The sequence below is a fragment of the Parambassis ranga genome, chromosome 6, assembly GCF_900634625.1.
Source record: "Parambassis ranga chromosome 6, fParRan2.1, whole genome shotgun sequence".
Classification (NCBI taxonomy): Eukaryota; Metazoa; Chordata; class Actinopteri; family Ambassidae; genus Parambassis; species Parambassis ranga.
The window spans coordinates 951,304-978,482 of record NC_041027.1 but is presented as its reverse complement, the minus strand read 5'-3'; the positions used below and the strand labels follow the sequence as shown (position 1 = coordinate 978,482).

The 27,179-nt window shown below is 38.5% G+C and overlaps 1 protein-coding gene across 6 annotated transcripts; it reads left to right on the top strand.

The window, feature by feature from the left end:
• Positions 1 to 662: 662 nt before the first annotated feature.
• nlrc5 (NLR family, CARD domain containing 5) lies at positions 663 to 27,179 on the top strand. Of its 6 annotated transcripts, none has more exons than XM_028407734.1 (56): positions 663 to 731; positions 1,306 to 1,646; positions 2,380 to 2,430; positions 2,978 to 3,058; positions 3,169 to 3,354; positions 3,592 to 3,740; positions 4,159 to 4,290; positions 4,403 to 4,715; positions 7,205 to 7,616; positions 7,700 to 7,862; positions 8,804 to 8,934; positions 10,360 to 10,591; positions 10,671 to 10,909; positions 11,610 to 11,693; positions 11,787 to 11,870; positions 12,057 to 12,140; positions 12,238 to 12,327; positions 12,530 to 12,583; positions 12,673 to 12,702; positions 12,983 to 13,066; positions 16,548 to 16,631; positions 16,715 to 16,804; positions 16,895 to 16,975; positions 17,140 to 17,223; positions 17,546 to 17,629; positions 17,927 to 18,016; positions 18,193 to 18,237; positions 18,323 to 18,352; positions 18,442 to 18,525; positions 18,636 to 18,719; positions 18,803 to 18,889; positions 19,028 to 19,087; positions 19,470 to 19,553; positions 19,658 to 19,741; positions 19,925 to 20,014; positions 20,100 to 20,180; positions 20,541 to 20,624; positions 20,792 to 20,875; positions 21,006 to 21,092; positions 21,238 to 21,294; positions 21,454 to 21,501; positions 21,601 to 21,684; positions 21,801 to 21,884; positions 21,973 to 22,056; positions 22,301 to 22,375; positions 22,506 to 22,589; positions 22,685 to 22,768; positions 23,531 to 23,629; positions 23,715 to 23,798; positions 24,307 to 24,390; positions 25,460 to 25,543; positions 25,635 to 25,718; positions 25,812 to 25,889; positions 25,993 to 26,076; positions 26,274 to 26,357; positions 26,442 to 27,179. In XM_028407734.1, the coding sequence occupies exons 2-56, from the start codon at positions 1,322 to 1,324 to the stop codon at positions 26,521 to 26,523; spliced, it is 5,784 nt and encodes a 1,927-aa protein (XP_028263535.1). In that variant the 5' UTR covers positions 663 to 731; positions 1,306 to 1,321; the 3' UTR covers positions 26,524 to 27,179. The 6 variants fall into 6 exon arrangements, with proteins under 6 accessions (XP_028263535.1, XP_028263534.1, XP_028263533.1 ...); XM_028407733.1 differs by having other exon boundaries at positions 675 to 727; positions 1,305 to 1,646; XM_028407730.1 differs by lacking the exon at positions 663 to 731 and adding an exon at positions 789 to 955.

The following is a 27,179-nucleotide window of genomic DNA, read 5'->3' as shown; positions in this document are numbered from 1 at the left end:
GTAGGGGGCGCGGTTGGTACAAGAGCAATTAATTAAAGAAAACAAAACAGATCAGCTCTGCATTCTGATTTGAAGTAACAATTGAATATCATTGCTGATAGGATTTTTAATAGTTCATAGAACAGATCACAATAACGTATTGGCAACATCCAGGGCTGCTTAATAATCACATCCCAAAAAAAGGTTGATTGAAGTAACATGACACGGGATGGTAAATTGCAGTGCAGCACAACTTCTGCAGCGTCCTGGGGTGGAGCTATTCTATGGAAAGCTGAAGATGACGCATGGTAGTTTGCACTTACTGGTGCTAATATACCAGTGTAGCAGCTGACTTTTTGCAGTGCACTCTTACTATTAACTCAATCTTGGTTCGGGTGCTAAGAACCAACTCACAGAAAGGTCCGCTGCTGGCCTAATTGTCCATCCACATCCACTGTACGCGCATTGCCTGCTGAGGTCGTGCTGTTGGCAAAGCAGCCGTGCACAGTTGCTCCTTTTTATACTTTTTATTTCATTTAATTGCAGTAAATCTTAGCTGAGCTAATGTATAAACGTGGGCATTTTCTCTTCATATATCATTCATATATATTACATCCATGGAGCTTCCCAATTTTCTTGCCAGTTGTGGGCGCTGCGTAAAAACGAAACCAAAACTATGTAACCGGCTCTGTTTCGTTTTTAAATAATCGACACTGGCTGCAGTAAGAGGCAGTCTCTGAAAAGAATTACTGGTAAGTCCTTATTTTATTTATCAAATACAGAATAAAGAGTAGGTGCAGCTTTAAACGTGCCTCTGTAAGAGCCGCTCCTTCCAAAAGACGCAAAATTTCTCAGTGGCGTTACCTTAAATGACCTCTGCTTTAAGCTCACAATAAGCTTTGCACATGAGGCACACGATAGCGCACAGATGTTTTTTTAAGACAAAACAAACACGACGTGCTCGAACAAAACAAACGTAAGTAAGGATAAGATAATACAATAACGCACATTACTATTAGGCCAACGAACACGCATTGAAACGCAATCCTTCAGATATGATTAGTAAAACTTTGTTTCTTGTTAATATTACAATAACCCATGGAGAAAGTGCAAAGTGATGCTGTCTTCCACATGCAAAAGGGATCCACTTGTAGCCTCCTGTGTTAGTTGTACCTCACTGAGGTGTGTTGATGTTTTTTTCCTTAGAAAACAAACACTAATTCAAAAATGAATGCAATTCACTGTGTACTCATTGATTATGTCTTTTAGTTGAAAGTGTGTTTTATTATAGGGTGTGCTTGTGATATTTGCTTGTTTGTGTACCAGCTCATGGAGTCTGACCATGGATGAGGAGGTTGACCCTGACAATGAAAATGTAAACTCTGTTTTGGTACAAGAATCCTCACAACTTTTCCAAATCCTTAGTCAACAATCACCCAGCGTCATAATGGAGCTGTGTAAAATGATACCCAGTGATTCTGGGTGGCAAAAACAACTGGCCTCCACTGCAGCAGGCATGACAGAACACATCGCAGCCATGCTTGAGTACTTCAGGGCTGCTCTTGCTGCAGATTGCCGCAACTTCCTTCAGAGTGTGTGTCTCTTGTGTGAGAACATGCCCATGCATCTGGAGTCCAGGCTCATGTCAGTTGCTGGATATTCAAGCAGTGAGTATGAAATTATTCTGAAAATCTTAGTCTTATTTTAGGGAAGGTTTACACTAATTGCTTTTTGTGTGAGAGCATCATCAGTTGCACTTCAAAAGACATTTCAGAGTTCCTGCACCCACTCCAGACTGTAACACAACACGAGGAGGAAGTATAATGACAATAAGTCATTACTGATGTGTTTCATGCATACCCATCGTCCAGCCCTAAACTGCGAAGGGCGTGTTTGTGTCTCACAGTGTATGGAAAGTACCTCCTATGACAGCACACAGTAGGCGTGGTCAGAGAATCACAGTGAACAGTGAGGCACCAGTTTAATGTTCAAACTAACTGCCACCTTGGCTGCATTTATTTAGCCTTTAATTCACTAAGAAACATGATTAAGGATTATTTATTATATATTTTGCATGTTAAGATGCTCTATTTACATCCTGTAAGGCTCCACACCTCTCACAACATACATGCCAGGATTTATCCATTTTTATTGAAAATGTACTTACTGTAGAGCAACACAACGTTTTCAAAAACATATTTAAGTTAGTTGGCATTGAAATGTCATTTGATTCCAATATAGTTATTGAACGATTTTTATTTATTGTTTTATTTATGTCTGAGCAGAAGTTATGCAGTTTACAGTTTTTGCTGAATTGAAGAGAATAATGCCAGCTTACTCATAATAAGAAATCTGCTTGCATGCATGTCTAACTTCATGACTTTCGCTTTGACTATTCAGTGGATGCTGTACAGTCTCCAGCCATCGAGTTTGAAACAAACATGAACACAGGTAGTTCATATTTATTTTTTACTCTCTGTGCATGTATGTGCATTCATATAAGGGTTTGTCATTTAAACCTAGATGCATTAGTTTTGCTGCAGAATGCAGGCATTTCCACCGTTGCTAGTGTTGTGTATTTGGATACTGACCACATCCAAATCAGCTCCCCAAATAAAATTTGCTTCAATTATTCTAATTGACGGAGCCCCATTTGACTATTTTCTCTCTAAGTCACAAGTTCTTGGTCAATAGAAGCTTAAAAATGTGATCAATGTTTGATGGATAATTGTAAAGTAATTTGCAATCCTCTCATGAATAAAACTGGGCCCACTGTAGATACAACCTTACTAACAAAGAAATAAGTGAAAATGAAAACATAGCTAAGTTTGTTGTGCAAACATTAAAAAAATCCCTTTTTTTGTTTCACTTTTGGAATCCCCTGAAGTTCCATTGATTTTTCACTAGGTTTTAGGCAGTTGCTAATTATGTAGTGTATGTTTTGTTTGCTGGTGTTTTTAAGCCGTGTTTATGTTCTGTGTGTTTTTCTGCATTGTAGGTGGATATGAAGATTCAAGTTCCAGCATAACCTATGAGAACTCATCACCACCAGAGCAGCTCATCAAACGCCCTCGCATTGGTAGCACATACACACAACAGTTTAAATTGTTGCATGCTGTTTCTCTGTTACATCTCCTCCTGTATGGGAGGGGCACAGATTTAGCTTTTTATTATGTATTCTACCCACAGATTACTGGGAGCAGTACATTGCTGCAGTGAGGCGTTTAATGCTGAGGAGGTGGGAGCGACTGACAGAATGCCTGGTGACAGAGATCCAGTTGGAGAGTGTGTGGGTCAGTCTAAGGACTGCAAAAGGAGGCAGGGACAGACCTGATCAAACACCTGGCTCAACAGACAGAGGGAGCAGAACACCAGGTCAGGAGGACTTTCTCTTCCCTATTATTGTAGAACAAAAATCTCCTAAATGTGTTTGAAGGTGATAAATCAACTTTTCTTTTGTATAAAGATAAAAAAATATAATATAATTAATAGTACAATAATTTGGAAAATGTATATTAAAGGTTAAAGGTCAATTAATTTTCTATAATAGATGACAAGGGAAATTGTTAAGGTCTACCATACTCAAACTACTTTTTTTATTATTAAACTCAGAGCCTGATGGAGTTAGTCTGGAATCCAGACTAACTTTGGAGACTTTCCTTCAGGGATGTGCAGGAAAAGTGACAGTCCTTGTTGGCCCAGCTGGATCAGGAAAAACTCTGCTAATGTCTTGCCTAGGGCAGCAGTGGGCCAAAGGACTTGTAAGTTCCTATTTTGTCATCATTTGTTTGGTACAAGAGCAAACATTAAAACAACAGAGCACTGGCCAGTTACACTGCACACCAACCCTTCCTTTCACCATTTACGCTTTGATTTATGCGCGATGTTAACAAGTCATCCGTCTAGTAAAAATTCTGTTAGATTTCTAGAAGCTGTCAAATGACTGCTTTTGTTTTGACAAATGGATAATACAAAGAATGGCTGTTCTTTTTAATGCAGTGTTCTAGGTCTGCTTCTATTTGTAAAAGAAAAAAAGTTTTCTAAAAGCTTGTTGAGCAGAATGTTTCATCAATACAGAGGAACCACACAGATGATTTTTCATTGTTGCAATGTTCCTCTTTATGCCCACACAAGTAACCAATGTGTTTTTTCTCCTCCTTTGTGTGTCTTACTATCCAGGGCCCTATCCCTTCATCTTACATGTTTATCCTACTTGAATTTCGTCAACTCAACCTACTCTCCAGCCCTCTCTCTCTGTATGAGCTGCTGTTCAAGCACTACCTCCCTCCAAAGGGGGGTGATGACGCAAAGGTACACAGGCCACAACATGTTTAATGTGAAAGTAGAATCTTTAGAAACAAGTTACATTTAACACAACAGATGTTGATGCATATTCTTCTTCTTACATTCTGTGTTTAAACAGAGAGCCATTGTGAAATACCTCCTTACCAATCCAGAGCAGTGCTGTTGTGTGTTGGATGGCTACGATGAGTTTCATCACAAACTCAGAAAACAAGAAGCCCAGAAAGAACAGTTGGATTTGGAAAACCCTCTGCCTGTTGCAGACCTCATCTCAGGGTTGTTAAATCATCAGCTTCTTCCTGGCAGCACCGTGCTGGTCACCTGTCGTGCACGTGATGTTGTGGATTTCGAAAGCATGTCAGATAAAGTAGGGCAGCTGCTGGGATGGAGCCGCCATCAGATCTCGGAGTATGTCAACAACTACTTTGGTAAAGGTAAAGACCTTGGGATATGTGGTGTTCTGCTCAGTGTCGGAGTGACTCTGGTGCTTCAGAGGTATTATAGGAAGTGTAGTTGCACTATAAGAACAAAGCATAGCACTGAATCCTGCTCAGCAATATCTTTAAAAAACTGAGATAACATTCTGTGGTGTTCCTACACCATGGTTTCTTCCTCCTCCTTTGGTCAGATGGGGACGTTCACATTCACTCAACTAAATCAACTATCAACTTCAAAAGGAAACATTTATGTTGGACTTAAAAACAGCACCTCCATCAGTTGTCAAATCACTTAATATTAATCTACAATTTTCACCAAGAACTTTCTGTAATGTTGTAGTCTTAATGATGTTGTAACCATGGGTGTCACAGCCGTGGGGGATGTGGGGGATGTAACACCCACAGCTTTTTCTAAAATCACATTTCATCCCCCACAGTTTTTGGAGACGTAACGTAACTAAACAGCCGATGTACACAGAATGACGTCTGTGAAAGTGAATAAGCGATCCCACGGAGCGGTAGAGAATACTCTCTCCCTCTCTCTCTCTTTCTCTCTGCTTGTACACACATACAGGAGGCAAGACACATTGGTCAAGTTAGCTTGAGTGACAGACCTTACAGCCAATCACAGCAAACCGGCAAGTTAGCAGGGTAAGATCGAAACATAAATCACTACGCCAACATCTAGAAGGACTAGAGACCGCTAAGGATCTGGTAGAGAAGGCTGTCTGGGAAGGAGCAGGTCTGAAGGTGAGGCAGTAAATGTAAGAACACTGCATCACAGTGAATTAGTTAAGCCACTTGCTGTCACAATGTAATATCTGCGGATAAATAGTTAATATCCATCATGTACCCTCATCACCACCTCAGCAGTTAGTTAGTTAGTTAGGGAGATGTATGCTAGCACAGGTCGGCTATCTTTTTACCAGTCTCACAATCCTGTGATCTAGCTACGCTCGCCACCACTGTTGTTTTTACCATGCAGTATTAACATGCAGAAAAAAAATCATTTTTTCAGAATAACTTAATACAGTGAATATATTTCTTCAACTTATGAATCAGGGGTGTACAGAAAAAATGTGGGTGAAGTGTAACAATATGAGTGAGTGGCATAAATGGCTTACAGTGTTGATCAGGGTCAGGTATATTGGAAAGTGTGATTCAGAAACACTAAGCTATAACTGTATGCACTGACTGTATGCACTGACAGTGATAGCAAGCAGAACATTTAATGTCCTGGTAAAGTCTATATGTCATAAATAAGAGAGGTGTGTCAAACACATTTAGTTACGTTCAGCTTCAGTCTTGCTCAGATAACCGAACCCGAAACCTCATCCCCCACACTCTTATAAAGCTTGCTACACCCTTGGTTGTAACGTATACATGTAAAATTAGTCTTTAGAATAAATTGCAAAGAAAACTTGTTCAGACATTCGATTTACATTAAACACCTCCTTCCTCGTGTGCGTTTTAAAAATGCCCTTGCAAGTTGGCACACATTTGATTCCCGCAGACCACTGCTTAAGCTGGATCCATACTCCACGAGAGGTATGGAGGTATCATACTCTGTGAGACGTTACACATTCACAGAATTAAACTCACACAGACCAGAGGTCTGCTACAGTCATCTAATAATAATAATAATAATGCATTGGTCTTATATTGCGCTTTTCTGCTCTGTTGGGCAGGCACTCAAAGCGCTTACATTGAGATGCATTATTCTTTCACACCACATTCACACAGTGGCAGTGGTAAGCTACCAGTGGTAGCCACAGCTCCCCAGGGGGAGACTGACGGAGACGTGGCTGCCGAGGTGCGCCTACGGCCTCTCCGACCACCGCCGATTCATTCATATGCATTCATACAGTAGTGAGTGCACTGGAGGCAATGCGGGTAAAGTGCCTTGCCCAAGGACACACAATCACACACAATGACTAGGTCGAACCGCCGACCTTCCGGTTATTGGACAACCCTGCTCTACCACTGAGCCACTGCTGCTACACTAATCTTCTATCTATTGTCATGCTATGCGCCCTATTCCCTGAACATTATCAGCTCGTTAGACCAGGTAACCACGACTGTGTACAGAATTTGCAATACAACTGCATTGTCAACCTTTTGTGTGTGACGTGCGCTGCGTAGGAGGGCCGTATGGAGTTCTGCACACACACGTCTGGCGGATTATGGTACCTCCGTGCCAAAACAAACTTTTTTTGTTTTTACTCTTACCACCCGTGGAGCAAGTTCTCTGTTCTTGTGGAGTATGGAACAGCCTTAAAGCTGAACTAAACCCAGCTGAGGGGTTATGTAAGATTGCTAAACTTGCAGTGCAAATACAGGATTTTTGGAAGGTAAGACAAAACTAGCAGGAAAGTAAGGAAGATGTCAAACAAGTTTAGCCTGAACATGGACACACTCTATTTAAGGAATGTGAAAACACCAGTTAAACATATGTGCTCTTAAATGTTTATGTCTCAATTACCTAGGTCACTCAGCAAACACAGTTCTTGGACAGCAGGCAGTGGATCTTCTCCATTCCAGTCGACACCTTCTAGCCATGTCCTCCCTCCCTGCCCTCTGCAGCATTTGCTGCACGTGTCTGGAGTATTTACTACTGGAAGGGAGAGATGCAGGAGGAATGCAAAGAGGACCTGATGAAGGAAAAGAAGAGGAAGACAGTGAGGGTGATACACAAAGAGAAGAACAAAGAACTGAAACAGAAAACTGTGAAATACTGAGTGGAACCAATGGCAAAGCCCATGTACCTGCCAGGACATACCTAGCAGTCCCCGTCACCCTTACACAAGTCTACCTTACAGTCCTCGCTGCTATGCTTAGTCGTGACCCTGACCACGGAGAAAGTGATGACAAGGCAAAAACCACTAAATTTACTCAAAGGTACACTTGTAAACACATGTGTAATATAGTGAAGTGATAAACTTGTACAAATTAACTTATTTGTTCTCCATCTGCCTGTGCAGTACTGCTTGCATGCTGACCTGTCTGAGTCAGCATCACTCTGAGCTGCGTGAGCTCAGTCGGCTGGCTTGGAGAGGTTTAGAGGACAGCAAGATCCTTTTTGTGGAAGAAGAAATCCCACAGGACGTCTTAAAGTTTTCCATCAGGACTGGACTCTTCTCCCAGGTCAGACATGGTTATAAAAACACGCATATCTGTAAACATACTGGGTCAGTTTATTGTGCAGGCCTAATAGTTTAGAACACTCTCTGCATTAAAAATGTAAATTGGAAATTTTGATGTAAATGCTTTCCTTCATACCAACTATTTTGTGTCAAACTGCAAGGTTGTAATTTTGCTAGCCATTCTAAGCATTGCTGCACTTGTAATTTCTTTACTCCAATGGCCAGAGCAGTAGTTCGTGTGGTTTGATAATAAATGTCATTATATAGTTCAGAGAGGACCATAAACAAACAAATACAAAAAACACTAAATACAAAAAAAAGAAGAAAAAAAATGAAAACACACACAGTAGCATCACAGATGACCTGACAAAGACAAAGGGGAGCACAATCAGGGAGGAGCAGGTAATCACAAATAGGAGGAAACACAAGAGGAAGTAAAACACACAGAGATACACATAGACAACAGACTTTCAAAATCAAACGGAAATAACCAAACTAGGGCAAAATAAACTATGAAACATACAAACATACTAACGTGACAAGGAAAACCAAGGATGGACAGTAAAAAGCTTATAGCAGAAAACAGCAGCCGGATATTTTGATAAATATTAACTATGCACACATTTGTGTTTATATAGCAGAAGAGATCAGATGAGTGTTATGATGATGATAACGATAATGATGATATTTGTTAGCTGAGTTATGTGAGTGCAGAAAGTTGATGAGAAAATTGCTTGAGAAGTTAATTTTTGACTTCTTCAAATGAATCTGAGCTTGATTTTAACTTTAAAACCCAAATGTTAAAAACTCAAAAACTCAAATTTATGTACACTTAGCTGTTGTAGCTCATTATCAAACATAAACATCAGGCCTCAACATTTATTTATAATTGTTGTTCAAGACATTACAAGTAACATACACACATCCTTCTCTTCCTGGTAGGTGGAGCTCCGACATCAGGATGGAATGCTTGTCAACGCCTACTGCTTCATTCATCTGACAGTGCAGGAGTTTTTGGCTGCACTTCGAGTCATGACCAGCAAAGACGTTAGCGACATGCAGCTTAAGAAGGGGTAAGAAACTGTATTTAAGAAAGCCAAATAAAACTTAAATGGAAGAGGATTTATATCTTCTTAGAAGACTGCAGTCAAGACATGTGTAACTGCAGCTGCTCTGACCAATGTACCGTACTGTGACAGCTGTTGTTTGTGAGTTGTCCATGTGTCTGTCCACGTCATTCTTGTGACCATGTTTTTATGTAAGGAACAGAGACTTAAAAGAATTAACAGTTTTAAACAAAAATCAAAAACTTCAGAATTATTGCAAAAAGTCTTGATTAGCTTATTTTTACTTTTACATAATCACATAATTGAGTATTTCATGAAATCATCTCACTGATGTGCTGAAAGCTATTTTTACTGTACAACATATAACCAAATCATCAGAATGCCAACACCTCTCTTAGCTGAATGAGACTCCATCCGTTCACAGTTTCCTCCCCCTTTTTATGCTTGTTCCAAAACTACTAAACAGAAAGACTCTAAGGTCAAGTTACCACCAATTTTATATATCATGCAGACTGCTACCAAAATAGATGTCCGTAACCTAATCTTACTTAACCTAAAAAACATGTCATATGTAACAAAGTAGTAAATATTACATTTAAGTGTTGAAACCTATACGCATTAGCACACACATTTGATTAAAGGTATGAAAGAGTGCCACAGAATGTAACCATTTAAAGGAATACCACCCTGCCGTGACAGAAATGTGAGCTGTGTAAGGTGAGCACACTGCAAGGTACACATGCTTAAACCTTACTCCCTAAAAGGAGGTTTAGAAATATACTGATGCATGTGCAGTCTAAGAGGAGGGAGGGCAATGAAAGTGAGAAATGCCACCACAGACATGACACAACAGGAGGCAACCCCCAAGCACTAGGAGACAGCTTGTGCATTGCTACATCATGCAGTTTACATGTTATTACTTTCTTTAACTCTGCCTGGTATTTATTATTAGTGGATGTGGTTTTTTTGTATAACATTTTCACCATGTCACAGTGTGCAAAACACACAAATGACAGCTGCGTTTTGATTAGGTAAGATTCAGTTCTGCTTTTGTGCATGCTATCTCACTATTAGGGCACCTCATTAAAAAAGAAAAGGTATTAATTATACCTGTGCTCTTTTAAGTCAAAATGTCGGCTGTGGAAAAAAGTGTGCTGCTCCTTTCTACCATTAATTTCTTGTTTTTGTCATAAAGTGGTATAAAACAAGAGGTTAAATTTGGTCAGAGCCCACACATCCTAAGCTCTGCCTTTTAATTTACAAATTGCCTCCTTTCACTTCTTCTCTTAATCCCTGATAAAGATTGATGTCTTTGTAGAGGTGTGAAAGCATCATAGACTCCATTTGAACCCTTCATATAAACCTCAAACAGATAATTTAGCTCTCTAAGCTGTTGACTTTACTCCTTTCTTTTTCTGGTTATTCTGATAGATTCAGCCTGAAAACTCGATGGACAACCAAATCAGACCAGAAGACTGTTTTCACTGACTCCTTGTACCTGTATGTTTGTGGTCTGGCTTCTCCACATTGCACTCATGTTCTGACTCAACTAGCCAAAGCTAATGGGGAAACAGGAGTCCAAAGCTGGGTGCAGAAACGACAAGCTCTTATTCTGAAATTGCTGAATAAACTGTGTCTCAGCAACACATTGACTGGACCAAAGGTAGAATTAAAAAATTTCTAGTTGTAAAACCTGATTTTGTATTTTTTTTGCATCTTTCTTACTGGTCCTTCTTTTTTAGATACTGGAACTTTGCCACTGTGTCCAGGAAAGCCAGAACAATGAATTGGCCAAACAGGTTATGGGTGCAAGACCTATCCTGGAGCTGCGCAATATCTGGCTATTACCAAATGACATTGATGCTTTAGCTTTTGTAGTTAACTCAGGAGGTAATGGCACTGGTTTAGACTTTGGAGCATGCTCAATGGAGCTGGAGTGTTTAGATGATCTCTGCAGGTGTCAAAACATTCAATACCTCAGGTGGGTGGACACAGACCATAACAAAAGCATCAGCACATATATGCATACAAGCTATAGTTGTTGTACATATGATATTTAATTAAAAAATGGGGCACAGAACTATTTTTGTGGTCAGAGGTGTGGTGCACTGTAATTGGAATACTAAGGTTGATGGTGTTAAGCTGTCAAGAATCTGAAAGCATGTGTTTGGCCCTGGACCTTAAGAGAGAACATAAGTTGCACGGTAACAGCGACAAGTCGCTTCGGAAAGAGCCACAGTGTTGCCTTTGACATTCCTGAGCTGCCTGGCCACCTGTCATACTGTAAAACTGACCTGCTGTGCATGGCTGCTCTCTAGTTTGGACTTATGTGCAAATTGTAGACAACTGGCTCCTTCAATGGATACATTAGTTAACAGAAATTAATAGAAACATCAAACATTAATAATTTTGGTGAGGCAGACTGGTGGGCTGTTGTTTACTATATATTGACAAGTGCATGCCATTAGCAGGTCTTATCAGCAGATCCACAGGGATTCCTTTTTGCCTTTTTTGTATCCAAGATGGCTGTGTCATATGTTTTATGCCTTTGATTGATTATAAGCCATTGTGTTCAGTGACCTTTCTGTTTGTGCATTGATATATGTGCCTCAGTTTCTTTCTGTTGGCTTGTTTCATTGGAAATAATACAAACTTCCCTCTTATTCACTATGTGTTCCCAGTTTTCGTGGCCGGAAGTATGGTGATAAGTTTGCAGAGAAGCTGTCTACTGTTTTGCCAGAGTTCACAGCCCTGAGAAAACTTGAGTAGGTTTCAGTTTTTGCTTCACACTGTAAAGAATGTATTAGCAGCAGTCTTTTCATAACAGTGCTTTGATGGACTGATTTGATCTTCTTAAGGTTTTGCAGTGCCAGTCTGACTGCTGCAGGAGCAGCGAGTTTGGCTTCTGGTCTACAGAGCTGTCCAGGCATCACTGATATCAAGTATACAATCTGTTCTTCATGTACAATATTAATTTCACAGATAAATTTAAGCAGTGTATGTGTGATACGGGCATCTTCTCTGGAAACTAGCGACAGACTAACTAAACTACATACAGAGTAACGGTAAAATAATGTATATTGGATAGTCCTAGGGCTGACTCTCTGCTACCTTTGGCTGTGTTTCAGTCTAAATGACAACAATCTGAGAGATGAAGGAATCAGACACATAGTTGAAATTTTTCCTAAACTACAAAAGCTGGAATCTGTGATGTAAGTTCCTTTTTCTTAACAGCTCATATGTCACTGCTTTTAAGAGCAGAGGTTCTTTGTGTTCGTTCTTTGACACTGTGTGTGTGTGTGTGTGTAGGATGGGACGAAATAACACCTCCCTGAAAGCAGTGGTCTGTCTCCTTGAGAAAACATCCTCATGTTCAAAGATCTGCCATGTTCATGCAGAGTACGACTACACAGACATACACAGTTATGCAAAAGGCATGGGGCCTGGTTGTGCATGATGTCTCATTTTCAACAATTCAACACATTTGAGAACATTTTTTTATAGCAAATTTGACTCTGAAATTAATAATTTAAAAATAATAAGTGTACAGACAAGTAAGCACTGTTAAACTTGTTTGTTGTTGTTGTCTTTGCCTTTATAGTGGGATGAAAGAAGTTAAAATTACGTTCTCCCGAAACTCCCGAAATACAAACAGGTGAGTTTTTATGAGCAGATAACACAAATAAAACAATAATGTGATCAAAGGGGGATATTCTGAATTCTTTTATTAATTCCTCTCTGCAGCAATAAACCTAAGCCTGGACCAACAATCAGGTAAAAGATTAAACTATATCTTTTCTGTTGATGGCTTTATCAAACATATGATGATTTCTAGTTTGCTGGAGGAACTTTGTTCCATCGTTTATGGAGATGAGCCGTTATCAAAACATGCATGTACTTTCACATTTTAAATCATAAGCCTCAGAAATTTTCTTTTTTGTTGTTTAGTTCATGGGCACATTGAATTAAAACTAATCTAAAAATATTTTTAATTGTTGATATATGGCACATTTTAACTTCAATATTCATAGTATTATGCTATCATTTTTTTTAGCTTGTTGAACCAGAAATTGACCAAGTCTGAGGTGCAAAAAGTTGGCAAGTCATTGACTCGGTGTCCTGCTCTTTCAGTCCTGAAGTAAGTAAACCTCTAAACAGAAAACAAAAACTCTCCATTCAAGACTGAAGCAATAGCATACCACAACAGAGGAATGTGATATTGAACAGCATACAAAAAAACTTGTTTCTTCTTCTGTGAAACTATATTGAATGATATTGTTAGGTAAATATCTGGGGGGAAAAAACAAGTGCAATCAGAGGTTACCTATAATAATACAAATTCATTTCTGTTCAGTATCTCCAGCAAGACTCAACAAAGAACATATCTGGAGACTATAGAGAGTATATAGCCCATGCAGGTGGATGATGATACAATTTGATTATAGAGTTTTTTTTCTAACTTTATCTTTATGAGTTTATTTTCATACATAAACAATGAACATGGGTACATCATGTGTGTCATATTTACAATCATGGGATTCTTTTACATACATCCTGGCCTTACGTCATGTTATTTAAGGTGCATACACTGTCCATTTTACCCAGCGTTCAGTACACTTCACCAACTCAAGTCTTAAGACGAAAGTAAGTCTCTCCATACAATAAATTTCACTAAGGATCCTGTGCCACTGGTCCAATGTTGGAGGGTCTATTTGTAACCATTTTGGCTTGCCAAAAGTATTTTCAATAGATATTTATCCTTCGGTGGGACTGTTTCCGGTATTTTGCTGAGATATAAAGTAATAATAATAATAATAATAATAATAATAATAACTAGAAAAGCATTTCCTGAAGAAAATGCAAGTTTGATTGCCGCAGCTGAAGCATTGCTTTGAATGCTGATGTAAAGGATTGCTCTGAATTGCTGGAGAATCTGCAATCTGAGTTTAATTTGCTGAAACACGGTTAAGAATTTGAAAAGATGAAGCTCTTATTTTGAAAAGTAGAAAATGTTTGAATATTAGGAAGATATGAAAGAGAAACAGCTGAAGACAAGAACAGTATGAAGTCATGACCTTAAAGAGTAGCCTGTGAATATACCATATGAAAGGTCTGAGGCTGGAATAATACCATAAGACTATAAGAAGCTCAGGCTGTGTGATTTGAATGTGGAAAAGTAGTATACAGCTGAAGGATGATCAATATGACAGATATAATGCTTAAAGTGTTATAAAGACTACAAATATGGCTGCTTTGTATGCTTCCTGTGTGTCAGCCTGTCACCATGGTAATAGCCCTGCCTGCCTAATTAAGCCCTAATTAAGACACCTGTGTGATTCTCCTTTCACTCCTCTCACAGCAGATTCCATGTATTTTAATGGGGGTTGCACCCTCCGAACAACTTCTATTTTTGTCCAAACCGAAGCCTTCAGACAAAAAATAAGGATGCCGTGAGAATCACAAGAAGATGCTCTACAACACAGTATAATTTTTATGTCTATGATATGATTTGGAGATGGTGGCAAGTTAGAAAATATGGCTGCTCTGTTTCTCTGTTTTTGGTTTTACATTATGTCTTAAAGGAAGAATGACCGGCACTCTCCCCGAACAGCTGGCTATAAATGGTTTGGTGTTCAGTTAAAAGATTCACACTGCCAGAAAGCTAACGAGTGTTCCTTCGCACTGATTAAAAAAAATTGGGAAAATTATCCCAGTTAGATGGACGGTGCAGGCCTGAGCGCAGGTTAGAGAGATTTTTTTTAGGCATCTCCTCAGCCTCTCTCCACTCTGAGTGATGACATCATCCACTCTGCCTTTGAGCATTCCACGCAATACACACTAATGTTAAACTCAGAGGAGACCTCAAAAACCACTCCAACTTTGAGAGCCTTTTGTGCTGAAATTATTCAGAATTAGAAAATTCTGAATACAAGTTTGATGCATCTCGTGAGCATTTTAAGACTAAAATGGAGTCTGTAGCGTGAAATTTGTAGCAGGAGATACATTTGGCAGATGACCCTCGTTGAAGGGTTCTCTCATAAACTTCAATGTTAAATGGCTTTTGAATTTTTATTAATATTTTGAAAACAAAAAATATTTGAAGTTAAATAGCCCTTGAAGAGCTGAACAGAATGATGGTCGAACGGTTTCTGTAGCTGAAAGCATATGGAACTAGTAACATGTCAAAGTTGAAGGTGGTTTTGAAGGCTCCTCCATAGACTCCCATGTTAAAAATAATGCAGAAAATGCTTAATATTTGAAAAATTATATTTTTTTGAAAAAAAACTTGAAGTTGACGGAATGTCCTCTATGAGATGAACATTTTGATAGTTGAATGGCTGCAATCGGTGAATGTATGCTGAAGATACGCTGTGCCAAAAAACTTACGGAAGAATAAGAAAGAAGAAGGAGAAAGAAGAGACTAACTAAAACTAAAAAGAGAAGAACAAGAGTTTGATTGCCTTGCAGCAATCAAATTAATAACAAGAGTTTGATTGCCTTGCAGCAATCAAATTAATAACAAGAGTTTGATTGCCTTGCAGCAAAACACCTGTAGTAAATGGAAGGGAGGAACTGGAGGTTGTGCCAAATAAATGAAAGCAATAACACAAAACCCGGTCTGACTACAGCTTCTCTGAATACACCAAACAAAAGAACAATCCTCTCTAAATGATCTACAAATGGCTGAACAAAAACTACAATGAAACAATCAACCAATAAACTGGGGTGATTGGCCTGATTCCTCCACAGCAGAGCAGCCACTCGTCCACACAGCTGGACCCACTTTGTTCATTGCTACCTGTAACTGAAAAGAAAGGGGAAGGAGGAGAGAGAGAGAGAGAGAGAGAACAAAACAAACCTGCAGGCCAGGCCTGGCATGTCACGCAAGCAATAAAGCTTTTACAATATCTCTGCAAGAATTTACCTTTAGTTTTATTAGGATTATACCAAAAATGAAACTTACAACACATTAGGGTTACATGAGCACATTAATGCAACTTGAATATATATACATATATTATACATATATATATATATATATATACATATATATATATATATATATATATATATATATATATATATATATATATATATATATATATATATATATATATATATATATGACGCATTAATGTGCTCATGTAACCCTAATGTGTTGTAAGTTTCATTTTTGGTAGGTCATAGTCATTTCCAAGAGTTTAAATCGAGACAACTGGACTCAAGGATTGTTTTTTGAAGACGTTTTGCCACTCCCCCAAGTGGCTTCTTCAGTTCTGCACTTCTTCAGTTCAGCTTCTTCAGCTAGTCGAACTGAAGAAGCCACTTGGGGGAGTGGCAAAATGTCTTCAAAAACAATCCTTGAGTCCAGTTGTCTCGATTTAAACTCTTGGAAATTACTATGACCTGGATGAATGAGAGCATCCACAGATAACTTGAATATATTAGTAAATAAAAGATTACATGAGGTCAGATTTTTTATGTAAATCGGCATCAACAATCAGCAATCAGCATCCTCTACATGTGTTCTGGTATATTAATCAGTTTAGGCAATTTGTAGTTATCTGCTAATCAAATGTCAGTGACATTATGTGTTGTGCTGTTTGTGTGCACTTTAGTCTATCTGGAGGCCAGTGGGATGAAGAAACCTTAAGGACACTGACTCTGTTTCTGCCAAAGATGAACATCACTGAAAAGATAATGTAAGAGAAAAATGATCACATGATTTATAGAGAGGTAAACAACAGTGTGCTGCCTTGAACTAAACAGCACTGTTATTCCTCAGTGTGAATGACATCTGCTCGTCAGTGGACCGTCTAGTGATTCTGACTGCTCTGTTATGTGATTGTCCTCCTGTGAGGGAGCTCCATGTGAGGTACAAACACATATTGTACAAATAAATGCTACATGCCTCATTCTTATCATGTACTTACAACTACTGACTAGCTGGTTCTTTATGCTTTAGACTACAGAGTCCTGCCCAGGCGTCTATTGTGTTTTCTGGAGGGAATGAAAAACCTGCAAATGAAAGATCAAAAACACTCTGGTTTGTATTAAGTCATTGCCACAACCATAATGAAACAGTTTTCCGATGCAACAGGATATTGTTGAAATTGAAACTGGTAACCAATGGGAGATCAGTTAGAAAGAGAAAATGGTTTAAGTTTGGTAATAATCTTCAAATAATGACTAAGCTGTCACCTCTGTCAGTCTCAGCTGCTGTAATCTGGTCCCGGCAAACCTGGACAGAGTGTGGAGAAGTTTGGGAACCTCCTCTGATCTCACTCTGCTGGAGTAAGATGCACAAAAACAGAAACCTACAGACACAATCAAAAACACACACATTCTTTAAATTTATTGAGCAGTAAAAACTCTATGCTACTGTATATATATATATATATAATTAGATTTTTTTTCTAAATGTACATCATTTTCAAGCACCTAGCAATCTGAAACTAAACTATCAACAAAAAGATGAATAAACCTATGCTTTAATAATTTTATGTTGGTTTATATTTCCCTCACCAGTGTGTGATTTTTTTGTATCTCTTCTAAATGTTCTGTATGTACTGTATAATTCTTTTGTGTATCTGACAGTAACTAAATTCATTTTCAGTTTGTCCAGTAACTTTTTAGGAAACAAAGGTCTGAGAAAGCTGCTGGACATCCTGCCTCATCTTAACAACATCCAGGAAATTAAGTAAGGCACACATTCACAATGTACAATTATTCATTAATAACAACAATTAACAACATCTTCATATCAATGTGTGTACAGGGACTGTGAAGGTTATGCTGTTGGCAGATGTTAATGGCATCGCCTTTGTTATTGTGTTATTGTAATTTGATAGGGGCTGGATCTTTCTTACCCAACAGGTTCCTAACTGCTTATAGTTACCCTGGCGGCCTCTACATCTACCCTGTTCAGGATAGATAACTTCTTTGAACACAACAAAGTCTTTCTCCTTGTTCATTGTCTTTTGTGTGTGTTTTCTAGTGCCAGTAACAATGACATCAGCATGGAAGGAGCAGTGATGCTGGCTGGTGCTTTATGCTCCCATAACAACCTAACACAGATTACCATCAGGTATTGTTTGTTTAAAATATTATAATTACAGCAGGAACAGGTGTCTGTGGCAGCTGCTGAACAGCTGATTTATACATCGTGAAAAAATATTAGCTATGTGATAGAATTTATAAAGGGGATATACTGTCATTACTACAACTGGCTGTAAAATATGTTGGTGTCTTTTGGTTTCTCAGTGATGGAGGCAAAGACCAGGTGATTCTAAAGTTCTGCAATAAAAGGTGGAAGCTTAATTAAAAACCTTCACACATCTGAATACCACTACATAATCATTTGCTTGTTAATGTGCTTCACTTCTTTTTTCAGTGATGACAAGCAAAGGCTAAAGACATTTAGGTGCAGTAAGCTGATACATATTTTACATGCTTCACCTTTCTACAAAACACAGTTTAAATACAAAAGAATTACTCTGCTTTATTTTGTAGAATGACCAACAGCAGCCTTCAACCATCACATATAACCGATGTATGTGAAAAATTGATCAAGTGTTGCTCCCATTTGGAGTTAGAGTAAGCGTTAATGTTATATACTTATACTATATATATATTCTATTCTATTCTATCTATATACAGTATTTACATATTATTTTGTAATGCTGTGTGTGTGTGTGTCATGCCAGGTTCTGTCACAGCTCATTGACAGACAGGTCCATCAAGAATCTGCTCAAAGTGTTGGCAAAGATGACATCATTGCAGAGACTCAAGTAAGTTTTTTCGATTGATATAGATCAATACCCACTGTGATCTGATGAGCTTAATTTTCTTAATCCTATTCTTTGTTCTTCAGTCTCAGCTACAGTATCACATCAACAACAGATGCACTGATATTGATCAGTTGTTTGATTGATAATCAAGTCACATCACTGGAGCTCAGGTACAGCAGCTGTCTTGTTGGTTTTAACTCAAATTTTTGTCACTTAATATGACTGTAACTGATGATGTTAGTTAGTTGGTTTATTGTCCCCTTAGAGAATTTTGTCTTCACGTGTTGCTGATTTGTACTCTTTTTCAGGCCTGAGTGTGAATCCATTATCAATTTTCAGGAGGAAAAATCAGATCAAGTGAGCTGCAGGTGTGTGATTACCAACAGGGGCCTTCCTATTAGTCAGACTGCACAGTATATTAGCCATATCTGCATTCAGTGTTCACACACAACAACAGGTTTTGCATGTCTGTTTTTCTATTTTAACCTGCAACCAATTTGTTTAGTATTGAAATTATCATAAGCCAGCAGGAATGAGATGCTGTCAGCCACAACTGAAAATGTCATCAAATTTCCATTTTTTTAATGAAACCAAAACCCAGTTTATGCACATACATAAGTCATATGAATGTAAAATATCATTATCAGAGAAAAAGGAAGTATGTACATTTTCCTAACTGAGTGTAAGAATATTAGTGGGAAAAACTCAATGAGCTTAGTACTGCATGTCTTTATTTATGTCTCTTGACAGATTAACTCATTTTTGCCTGAATGGTGACAACATGGAGAGACTTCTTGAGATCCTGCAGCAGGTTCCCTGTCTGTCTTATCTGGAGTATGTGACACACAAACACAATCTTACAAACAAAACTGCACTGCTCTCTTTCTAAAGTGTTGTGGAGTGTGTGCACACTTACATTCTCTTTCTTCTAACTGCAGTTTGTCAAATAGCCAACTTGAGGATGAAGGAGTGAAGCATTTGGTGGATTTTCTACCAAAGCTTAACATCAGCAACTATATCAAGTAAGATACATCTTTCCTAATGGCTCACCTTTGTAGCTGCTTTTTTAGGATGTACCATAGATGTCATATAGAACGCAATAAAACATGTTGTACACTGAACTAAAAGACATCTCACATGTAGTGTTTGGAAAGTGGCTTGTGTAATTTGGTTATATCAGATTTTTGATGTTTCTTCCCCAACAGTCTCAGTAACAGTCAGCTGAGTAAGCAGGGGCTGTTGAATTTATCCAGCACTCTGTGTTCCTGTACAAGTGTCTCTGGTGTAGAAGTCAGGTAAGTGTGTCTGAATTCATGATGAATGCATGAAGGGACGTTTACTCATCCTTGTCTCCTATCAATGAACTCTTTCTGATGGTAGTTTAGGACAAGAAAAGCATGGAGATGAAGTGAGGTGTCTCATCTGGTTCATGCAAAATGATGTTTGTGAAAAAACTCTGAGGTAGGACTGAAATTTAAAATGACAAGAGTATCAGGGTTTCTGGATCTTGAGCAAAGTCCTTAATCACTGTTAAGGCATTCATTTGAAACAAATGTAAGCAACTCAGTGAGGAAGGGAAAATAAAGCTAAATGACTGTACGAAATGGCAAAAGTCGTAAATATCAAAAACCTTCATCTCAACTGTCTAGATACTAGATACTTTATTGATCCCCAAGGGGAAATTAAAAAAAAAACCTAGAATTTAATTGTAGAAGGAAAGTGACAAAGAGGTGTTTGTGCAATGATTGCACGCCATGCAGTACAAACCTCTGTTTTATTATTATATTATTTTATACTTACATTTTTCTGCCTCTTTGCCAGTGTCAAAAAAAGTAGTCTGGAGTGTGACCATCTGGTCAGATTAGCACAGATCCTGTCCAGCTGCCCCCCCCTGGCAAAACTAGAGTAAGTACCATATGCAATTTACCTTCTCTGCAACTTCACACTATGAGAAGATTTGTTTTTGTTTTGTTTTTTAATGATAAAAAAAAGGCGCAATAACTTTTTTAATTATAGTATAAATCTGTTTTCTGAAAGTTAGGAATCACTCACCTGTTGTTACTTTTCTATAGATTAAAGAACAATTTGCTGCAGTCAGAGTGGGTTGAAGATTTTGTGAAACTCTTGAACAGCAGTCAGGGAGGATGTGACATCAGGTGAGAAAAAATACAGCAGATGCTATGTATTGTAATTTTCACCGTTATAATCTTCTGTCACACTAAATATTGACACTGTTGCTCACCTGCTGTTATAATACTGAGCTGTGTTCCACTGTCGTTTTGTCAGTATTGAGGAGGATTGGATCTCAGCTGAGAAAGCCGTTCATTTAGTGTGTCGCTGCCTGGACCTTAACAGAAACATTCAAACTATCAGGTGAGAAATGAAATTGCATGCAATCCAGCACACACACATAAGGACACATCACCTCATATTGTTGATTAATTCTCTGTCTAACTCTGTCAAATCAATATTTTCAGTGCATGTGTTGTTAATACAACTGGTAACACTCATTTTGCAGGGTTCACCACAACACACTCCACCTGTATTTAAGGTCTGCTGAACTGACCGTTTTCAGGTAAATATGAAGTTATTCTGTATTAGAAAAAGATGCAGTTGAAATCTGCAAAAGGTTTAGCAGGCATGTTTTTTTCTGTATTTTTTTCTGTATACTGTCCAGTCATAATAAACACCCATAAAAATGCATGCAACAATGTCTTTTGTTTTGTTTTTTCAGTGCTGACTCTACTGATCCAGCTCAGTCAATGGGCACAGAGAAAATAGGGTACTTTTTCACTGTTTATTGCAGTTGAATCTGTCCTGCAAGTAACACATCTCCTCCTCTCCTCTCCCCTCCCCTCCTCTCCTCTCCTCTCCTCTCCAGTTTTGTAGACTGTGCAGTAGATGGGTACCAGCTTGCTTCCATAGGGAGCATCATCCAAAGATGTCCAAAGTTGACACAGCTGGAGTTAGTATCCTGTATTTTATGTATTTTAAAACATTATATGCACACAGCATATAATGTAACACAATGTCCTGCTATCTGTAAAAAAAACTAATCATGTCTGTTTCCATTGCTCACAGTTTTGCCCTCAACAGTCTGGGTGTAGAAGGAGCTGAATGTCTCTGTTCTTTTGTGCCAATGTTGCCAAATCTCATTGCTCTCAGGTTTGAGCTTTTTCACATGCAACACTTTAAACAGTGGGTGTTTTAAACTGCTGTGTTGCATGACAAAAATCTTGTGTGTCTCCCACAGTCTTGCCTCTAAAGAAAGATCCGTGGCTGTGGCTGAGAAGTTATCACAGGCCTTACTGCAGTCAACATCTATTCAGTGCTTAATGTGAGCAAATACACCAAGACATTTCCCTTACTTAGTCTGAGTAGCACTCCTATTAAAATGTCCACATGGAATGGGCTTTGTGGGTTGCCAGAACTAATTCAGTTTTGTCCAGGTTAACATCTGAACCCCTCTTTTGATATGAACAATACTATACTATGTCGTTTTACTTTTTTATGTCCTAATTATAAACATTTAAATTTAGCTCTATAAATGTGTGAAACAGTTCTTATCTCTCTCCTCCTAGTTTGTCAGGTCATATCATTAGTGACCCAGCAGCTCAGAGGTTGGCCACACTGTTGCCTCGTCTACAATCACTCAAGTAAGCCTTTCTTTCATTGTACCGTATGTGAAATTATAAGTTTTGATAGATAGATAATGCCCCTGATCATATGTAAAAAATTCCAAAAGTATAGGAATGTTACAATTGCTATTTTTCTTTTCTGCTATAGTCTGTCCCATTGTGTGTGGTCCATGGCTGGGGGGCTGCAGCTTATTGAAGCATTGGCGCAGTGTGTTATTCTGGAGGAGCTTTGGTAAGACATGACCATTTACTGTATGTATAATTGCATGTGTATATACAAAATGCCTATGTTTTGCTGTTTGCATATGTTTCTTTTCTGGACCCAAGTCTGGATTCTGTGCAGCTGAATGAAGAAAGCAAGAAGCAGCTGGCACAAACACTAAGAAATATCAGCTTAATGCGCAGACTCAGGTAAGAAAAGCGTTATGGCAGTTTAATTAGAACTTGATGTATCTAATCCTAAAGCATGTAGCAATATTTTTTGTAGTGGCTTATTATTTTTGTAGTAGATTATATTACTTATAAAAACATTTTTATAAACTTGATCTACCCAAGTGGCAAGCTAAAAAAGTTAAACTCTATTTTGCTGTTCACCGCACTGTCTTCAGGATTACTACATGTGTGTAAGCGGAAAAACTGTCCCTGGCATGTGAAGCCACATCAACACAGTTTAGTCACACATATCCAGCGACATTCAAAATACCAATCTATTTACAATGTCATGAAGCTTGCCTCGATGTTCCTGCCAAAGATACTAGTTCACTGATCAAATTGCAGCCACTGTTGCTGCAGCTCCTCATACCAGCATGTCATCAGGTCCATTCGAACCTTGTCATAAATTTATAGGACCTAATTCCAAAATCCTCCCTCCCCCTAAGAGAAATAATTTATCCTACCTTGTTCTCTTAAAGTGTTAAGCTGTAAAGTGCTGCCAACTTGCAAGGTGCAATATCAGAACAGGGACAGCAAATGTCAGTGGTGTTTATATATAGAAATACGTATCATATTGACTCAGATATAAATCTTCATTACATGAGATATTTATTTATTTAATATGACTAATCTTTTTCGTCCTGACAGTCACCTACAGGATGTCCACTCCTAAAGGGGTACCTTTATATTGATAATTTTGGCACTGAAGTAGATTGTGATTTGTGTGCGTGTGTGTGTCAGGCTGAATGAGATTGCCCCCACAATGGGACAGTCAGAGGCCAACAGTATGGTGGCTCTCCTCGCTGCTATGGAGGGACTCACACAAATAGAGGAGATAGAGTGAGTTATATACAGAAAGTGTGATGCATTAATAAATGTTATCTCGGGAAAAAGCAGGTTTGTCATCAGCAATGTTTTCTCTCAGGCTGAATAACTGGGGGATGGCTGATAGAGGAACTGAAGAACTGACCAGAATCCTTCCGGTCTGGAAAGAGCTCAGGAAGATCAGGTTTGCTTAGCTCGGGTTTATGCACAGACACACGACATCCAGGTCAGAGTGTCCCTCTACTTATGTGTAATTTAACACATAGGTCATTTTATTAGACAGATCACTTTCTAAGCAAGTGCAACTTTACCACAGTGTGGAACTGACAGTCAGTTATTACATGTTGTGTTGACTGAGTGTGAGTTCCTTTATGAATTCCTGATAGCTGTGGCTATGTTCACATTACAAGCCTGAAAAAACACAGCTTTTACAGTTTGGAGTATGGTGTGGAGTAGCTTCTGAATATTGAAAATACATTTTGAAAGATCTTCATTCACTTGACACAGTTATTCCCGTATTTTTTTTTGTGTTATGTGATGGCACCAGGCAATATGCTTATGTGGACAGAACTACAGTAAGATAAATGACTTGAATTGACCTTTCTGACAGCATAGGCAGGTTTTTCAATCAGATCACACATTTGCACATAACAAACACCGCTTATTGTTATCTGTGTCTGATCATCCTGCAGTCTTTCAAAAAACCTCATCAGTGACCAATCAGGAGAGAAGCTGCTTGAGGCTTTAGGGAGCTGCAGTCAGCTGGAGGAACTTCAGTAAGGACACAATGATCATTGATCATCATACACTCGGCTGACATGTGCTGCTTGCACATAGAAGCAAGGTGTAAAATGGTGTGCTAAGCCAGGAAATAGGGGTGGGCGATATGGCAAAAATTTTATATCACGATTCTTTAATGATAAAATCACGATCACGATTTTATCACAGTTTGTTTTAACATTGACACTAATTTGCATGTTTCTGTGTAAATGACTTCAGGTAGCCTACTCTGTCACTTCTTAAAAACTATCAGTAGATCTAAAACTAAACTTTGATAACGTGCACTCAGTGTTAGTTTTCAATAAACATGAAAATTTAAATAACAATTACAGAACAAAATAAAGTTTTATTTCAAATAGGTTAAAAAGAAGACTAATGTAATTCTGTAAAGTATTATTCAACAGTCATTTAAACAGACTGAAGTGAGCCTCCTAAGGTTAAACAATAAATACAGTATTGAGACTTAAGTAACTCTTAAAGTTCAATGTGATTTAGACCAAATGATCAAACTTTAATGGGAATCATATCTAAGGACAAATGGAGCTGCTGCTGTCAGCTCTGTCCACCGTTTACTAGAGTCTTCATATGGAGCCTCTTCATCAAATGCCTGCGTTATTGTTTTGGTGACGTCATTAGCTGTTGCCTCTGCATCTGATGTACACACGCGGCCCTCCCACTGCACACACACACAGGTGTAGAAGAGCTGCTGACGGCACAACAGCAGCGAACCTGAATATAACGAGCTGGTAGTGTTCAGAGAGGTGGGCGCGTACAGCACCGAACATAAAGGTGGAGTTCGTTTTAGGGACCAGTTCCTCCGTTGTCTTTTCGTTTTCTGCCGTAGCATTTGACAAAACAAAACCTGATTCAGTTAGGAGCAGTGCAAAAAAACGTGGCTTTGACGATCTCAAAATCCCGTTGTCTTCGGCCTAAAACGATAGATCGTTCAGCCCTACCAGGAAATGTTTTATATATTTTATGTTTATTAATGATGAACGAGTCAATGTGTGTGTGGGTTTGAAAGAGAGAGTACATTTCAGCACAATGTTTTTGTCTTTCTTCCAGTTTGTGCAGTAACCACCTGGGTGACCTCACTGCTGCCAGAATCGCCCTTGTTTTACCATCACTGACACACCTCAAAGTGTTAGAGTAAGTCTGGCACATTTTTGGCTGTTCTTACTGACATTAACTGTGCTATCTAAACATTTACACTCTTTGTGTGTGTGTGTGTTTTATCTAGTCTTTCAGAAAACCATATTGGAAATAAGGGGTCAGTCAGTCTGTCCAATGCAATAATGTGCATGAAGAACCTCAACAAGATTCAGTAAGACTTATGTGCTCCTATTATTGAGAGAGTTAGAGCCCTAAGGGATAACTATATTTACTGATTGTTTCTTTCTCTTATTGTGTCTTTCAGTCTTACATCTGTTGGCACTTCAGAGCTACATGCTGTTGTTGCCAGTCTAGCTTGTTGTCCTCTCATAAAGGATGTGAGGTAAGATATAAAAATATAGGTAAACAGTATTGGTGTAGTTGTGTTCATAGCTAAAAAGAGCAAACATTATACACTGTAGCTTTGAATTTCTCTCTCTGTTTAGTTTGGGATGGAATAACTGTGGAGATGAAGTGGCTCTGGAGCTGGCCAAAGTTCTGCCTCTGTGTCACAAGCTGACCTGGATAGAGTAAGTTTGATAATTAAAAAAAACACACCCACATGTTTAAAAGGTTTGCAATGCTTTATTTCTGGTTTTCATTTGGAAATCAGCAAAAACAAATATTTTTTATTGCAAGTGCACCTGTAGGAAATTGTGTGCAAGTTGTTGTAGACAACAAAGTACATAATACAGGACTTTAGACATTATACATTTATTTTTTCTAGCCTGGAGTCCAACAATGTGAGTGCTTTGGGAGCCGAGGCCCTGTTTAGAGCCTTAAGGTCCTGCCCTGCCCTGCATGTCATCAGGTAAGATTTTGGCCCATACAGACACCTGTATCCCTCCCTCTCCCTAATGCCTTGAATATGAAAGTTTCTCTCTCTGTGCTTCAGGTTGTGGAGGAACAAAGTGTCCGAGAGTGAAGCCCAGAGCCTCAGACAGAGAGACAGGAGGCTAAATTTCTCACCCACCTAATGTTTCTTGTGCTGCTACAACATTGTTTCTTGATATATTATAAATGAAACTTCATATTGAAGTATAGGACATTAAGGCATCTGTTTTTTAAGCTTATTATTTATGTATAAGGAGTGGAGTAATAGGATTGTCAGTTAAAGGTGTGTGAAATGCTGACAAGGTTATTGTTAGTAGACAGATACAGTCCACAGAGCTGATTGTGTGTAGTTTATGTATGCAGAATCTGATAGAATGAGTCACTTTGCACTGAAATGTGTTTACAATAATGAGGCCACATGATGCACAACACAGCATACATACAAACATAAACTCACAGTGAAGGAAAAGTTATCAGCTCTTATAGTCACCCCAGGTTGTGGTCTCCATCCAAAGCTCGTATTTATTTCTGCTGTTACAATAGAAAGAAGATTTTATTTTTTATTGTTAAAGTTATTCACTGAGCTGTGAGTAAGTAAAGATGCAATTATTTGACTTTTTGCATAAATTAAAGGTTGCACTATATTGTTCTTGAAATATGATAGTGATGATTTCAGTTCAATCATGAGAGACTCAGCGAACTGAATGAGAAAGATTTATTAAGTACAAAGTTTGAATGTGCATTGGCGTCCTAGACCCCGTTGTGAAGACCACATCCAAAAAGGGGGGGAACCGCAAAA

Excerpts from the sequence above, each read along its gene's own strand:
- nlrc5 (XM_028407730.1), top strand. The coding sequence starts at position 885 with ATGAGGCACACGATAGCGCACAGATGTTTTTTTAAGACAAAACAAACA. Across the intron at positions 8,935-10,359 it reads GACATGCAGCTTAAGAAGGG|ATTCAGCCTGAAAACTCGAT; the intron begins GTAAGAAACTGT and ends TTATTCTGATAG. Across the intron at positions 17,224-17,545 it reads TCTGATCTCACTCTGCTGGA|TTTGTCCAGTAACTTTTTAG; the intron begins GTAAGATGCACA and ends ATTCATTTTCAG.